Source organism: Oncorhynchus keta, chromosome 20 (assembly GCF_023373465.1).
Source record: "Oncorhynchus keta strain PuntledgeMale-10-30-2019 chromosome 20, Oket_V2, whole genome shotgun sequence".
NCBI lineage: Eukaryota > Metazoa > Chordata > Actinopteri > Salmoniformes > Salmonidae > Oncorhynchus > Oncorhynchus keta.
The window spans coordinates 15,099,412-15,101,911 of record NC_068440.1 but is presented as its reverse complement, the minus strand read 5'-3'; the positions used below and the strand labels follow the sequence as shown (position 1 = coordinate 15,101,911).

General features: G+C 44.5%; 1 protein-coding gene across 4 annotated transcripts in view; it reads right to left on the bottom strand.

The window, feature by feature from the left end:
- LOC118398960 (KH domain-containing, RNA-binding, signal transduction-associated protein 3) overlaps window positions 1-2,500 on the bottom strand; it is a 174,391-nt gene that overhangs the window by 44,156 nt on the left and 127,735 nt on the right. For all 4 annotated transcript variants that reach the window (XM_052472155.1, XM_052472156.1, XM_052472157.1 and 1 more), the window contains exon 3: window positions 2,372-2,488. In XM_052472155.1, the coding sequence (XP_052328115.1) occupies window positions 2,372-2,488 (117 nt within the window). The remainder of the gene's footprint in view (window positions 1-2,371; window positions 2,489-2,500) is intronic.

Below are 2,500 nucleotides of genomic sequence, written 5' to 3'. Positions count from 1 at the left end.
TTACTGCTCAATTTGAGCAAATTCAGAAGTTGTGTTTATTCGAGATTAAACACAGCAAATCCTGCGATTAACTTAATTACATTTTTTAAAATTGTTTGACAGCCCTAATTGTAATACAATCACAATACTGATCAAACCTCTAATGCCATAAAGGAGTGCACCACTCTATACTGTACATGTAATACATTACATAGTATAGTGTAAATAGGACCCAACCAAAATAGATCTCAATGGGCCATCTCATCCAGACAGAAAGAGGCAATATGTAATTGAAGGGCCAAAATAGGACAGCAAACCCTGAGTAAAACTACAGCACAGCTGACAACATCTCCCGAATGGTGCAGTGCTAGAGGTGTCACTACAGACCTGGGTTCGAGCCCGGGCCGTATCACAACCAATCATGATCGGGAGTCCCATAGGGCGGCGCACAACTGGCCCAGCGTTGTCCGGTTTAGGGGAGGGTTAGGCCAGGGGGGCTTTACAAGTAGGCAAGCATTGTAAATAAGAATGTGTTCTTAATTGACTGACTTGTCTAGTAGAACAAAATCATGCTCACCTCTTCTCTAGTGGTGTGCCTCTATGCTGCTAGCTATTGAGAACTTCCTTCCTCAAGTGGAATCTTCCAACTCACACACATTCCGTCCTCTAGAAGCATCATGCAAGGCAGAGTCTGTCATGTAATTATAAATAACCTTGTTTTAAACCTGTGGTATGTTGATGAGATGCTAATTTCCCCCATAAATCTGTGTTTTACGAGGAAGAGGCTCCTCTGTGCATACTGTCTGCCTCTACTGATGGATCTGCCGAAGAGACATCAATGACACGCACGCACGCACATGCACACACACACACACACACACGCACACACACTCACTGTCTTCCTATATGTGCTCAGCAGGCCATGGCAGGAGATTACAGCTGTCACCTCCTCTATCTCCTCCAAGCATCTCCCCTCTGTTGACATTCATCATAGAGAATCTGTTTATATTCCTCACTGAGAATCTGGTTATCAAACAGCCATTCTCTTCCCAGAAACAGAGGCACAAAGAGGCACAGAGCCTGAGACAACAACATGAGAGTCCATAGGAACTCCATAGGAAAGACAGTTTGGTTCAGAGCATAACATGTATGCTGTTAGTTGTTGCAGATGACGCGTTCTTATGCATGCTGAACAATAGGAGTATGCCACAACAGCAACAGCATGGATGCAGTGTATTGTAGGGACTCTTTGCAGACTCAGAGGACTGACAGAGGACAGGGAAGCCCAATTCAACAACAACATGTAATTTCATCATCCATTTTAAAGCTCCACTAGCCTTCGTTTCCATAACACCAACCTTGAACCCAGAAGCATATGCCTCCCTAAACGTCACCCAGCCCAAGGAACGTACAATAAAGCAACTTCAGGACAGAGACTGAATGCTTCTATGTCATATTGGCTAAAAGGGGTGCCATCAGCTCCACACTCAGAAGCAGAGGAAGAGAAGGAAGAAGGAGAAGAGAAAATCCTTATACAGCCTGTTGCTTCTGTGGCCATTCCTTTGATCCTTTCACTGACACTCTGTGTAACTGACGATGACAAATCTTGGGCAGATATTGGAGGAATTCTATGAGAATTCTACACGTAGCCATAAAGCATACACTGAAGCTGAGATTGTATCCATCTCCAACTGGCTTGCAGCGGGGCAGCTATAAGAACACAGCTGTATCCACACAATTAGAATTAGATTCTAGAATTACGCCTCTTAATGATAGAAAACGTCATGTATTATACAGGCCTCTCACTGCAGGAAAACTCTGAAACAAATAGCACAACAAAAGGCTCTTTTCGGGCGCATCGTTTTCTGAAACTATGACAGTAAAGGTGCATGCTGGATCTGGAGCAAACTGTCAATCACAGATCACAGCTCTCCCTGGTGAGGTAGTGGAGGAGGTGTGTCAAGCATGCCGAGCTGCGAGTGTGAGCGTGCGTGTGTGTTTTGAAACCTGCTGAGCTCAGCACATCTCCATGACAGATCTGTTCAGCAGGTGTTCCAGAGTTTGTGCCGTCAGAGAGAGAATCGATCACAACAATCTAACGGAACGTTTGCGTATGACACTGAAGATCATTGATGTCACAAATCAGCCATGATGACAAACTGACTGATGGAGAAAGACACAACAAGACAGAACATATCCACAATAACTCAGCTGGTTATTGATGCCTTTCCACTGAGGGTGTCTGCCTCAATTTACCCGAAACAAACAACAGAGAGAGATAGAGAGACAGAGAGTGAGAGAAAGAGAAGAGGACTTGGGTTTTACTAGACAGAGAGGGAGAAAGAGGAATGTTTGACTGTTAGAGAGAAGGAGAGAAAGACTTGGCTGTTACCTTCTCTTTGTCTCTCATTGATCCTTTCCCCAGAATGGACATCTTAGTGAGCGTGTCTTCCTGCAGTCTCTTTAGTGAGTTCCCGCGTGGACCCAGCAGTTTGCCCACAAAGTTAAACTAAAACAGAAA